At 42.3% G+C, this 1,066-nt stretch overlaps 1 protein-coding gene across 1 annotated transcript in view; it reads right to left on the minus strand.

Annotated features, from left to right (window-relative positions):
* LOC101857462 (sodium- and chloride-dependent neutral and basic amino acid transporter B(0+)) overlaps positions 1 to 708 on the minus strand; it is a gene marked incomplete at its 5' end in the record, with an annotated part of 52,044 nt that extends 51,336 nt beyond the window's left edge. Inside the window, 1 exon segment of the mRNA XM_005090709.3 lies at positions 139 to 708. Within this exon segment, the coding sequence (XP_005090766.2) occupies positions 139 to 204 (66 nt within the window).
* Positions 709 to 1,066: the final 358 nt, after the last annotated feature.

A 1,066-nucleotide genomic window follows, 5' to 3' on the forward strand; every position in this document is an offset into this window, starting at 1 on the left:
GAGAGAGAGAGAGAGAGAGAGAGAGAGAGAGAGAGAACAAAGAGAACAGACAGAGAACAAAGAGTATCGCCCCATACAGTGCCCCCAGTCTAGGATCTAGGATATATAACCCAACAATCAAGGTCCGTGTTTACTCACCGAGGGAGGGAGGCGAGCTCTGTGGTCTGGTGTCCACAGGTCATAGGAACCTCCTCGTCCGGTCATTGTGTTGGCAAATCCTCACAGTTACAGTGTCAATAATATTTTACTTTGTCGGCCTCTCTATGTCGAGCCAGTTCTTGAATCTCTGGTCGGTTTCCTGGATGCCTTTTCGGTTTTCTGAATCTCTTGCCGTCGTTTTTTAATTATTTTTTAAAATTCTGAATCTCTTGCCGTCGGTTGGTTGTTGTTTTTTTGTATCTCTTGTCGGTTTCTGGGTCTCTTTTAGGTTTATAAGAGCTCGCTAGAGCTTCAGAATAATTATCCTGTCTGTTCCAAATATTCTTGCGAAGGGTCACACTATTCAGATCAGAATACCGTCTCGCTTAGAGCCGAAAGAACGATGTCTTCTGGGTGGGTTAGGTTGTTCGAGACCTTCTAGAAAGAGATGCCTGGCTTTCAGGCAATAGTACACGTGGGAAAGATCCAAAGGTGAGCCTCTGTTATCACGAAAACTCTCCTCTTTTTGTTGTTGCTGTTGTTGTCGACGTAACGTTGGAAGCTGCCAGGCTGGGGAAATAATAATAATAACAATGATGATGATGATGATGATGATGATGATGATAATGATGATGATTGCATTACAGGATGTGAAAGCTTTTCTGCCCAAGCAAGACACAAAATTAACGCCTTTTTTTTATTCAACCATTGTCGTATGTTGTGACGTACAAGATAACTCCTATAGGCCAGAAAGACTCGCTGTGTGTCGCTTTGGATTACCTCCTCCCACCAAAACAACAGTACATGTATGTCGTTTTCACGTGACCAAATTAAACACACATTTCATGACCATCATCTATCAAAATGCTTCCATCTTAACCATCTTGTATAAGTATACTTACGACCTTAGAGCATGCATCAAAATAAC

The sequence above is a fragment of the Aplysia californica genome, unplaced genomic scaffold, assembly GCF_000002075.1.
Source record: "Aplysia californica isolate F4 #8 unplaced genomic scaffold, AplCal3.0 scaffold00020, whole genome shotgun sequence".
NCBI classification, from domain to species: Eukaryota; Metazoa; Mollusca; class Gastropoda; order Aplysiida; family Aplysiidae; genus Aplysia; species Aplysia californica.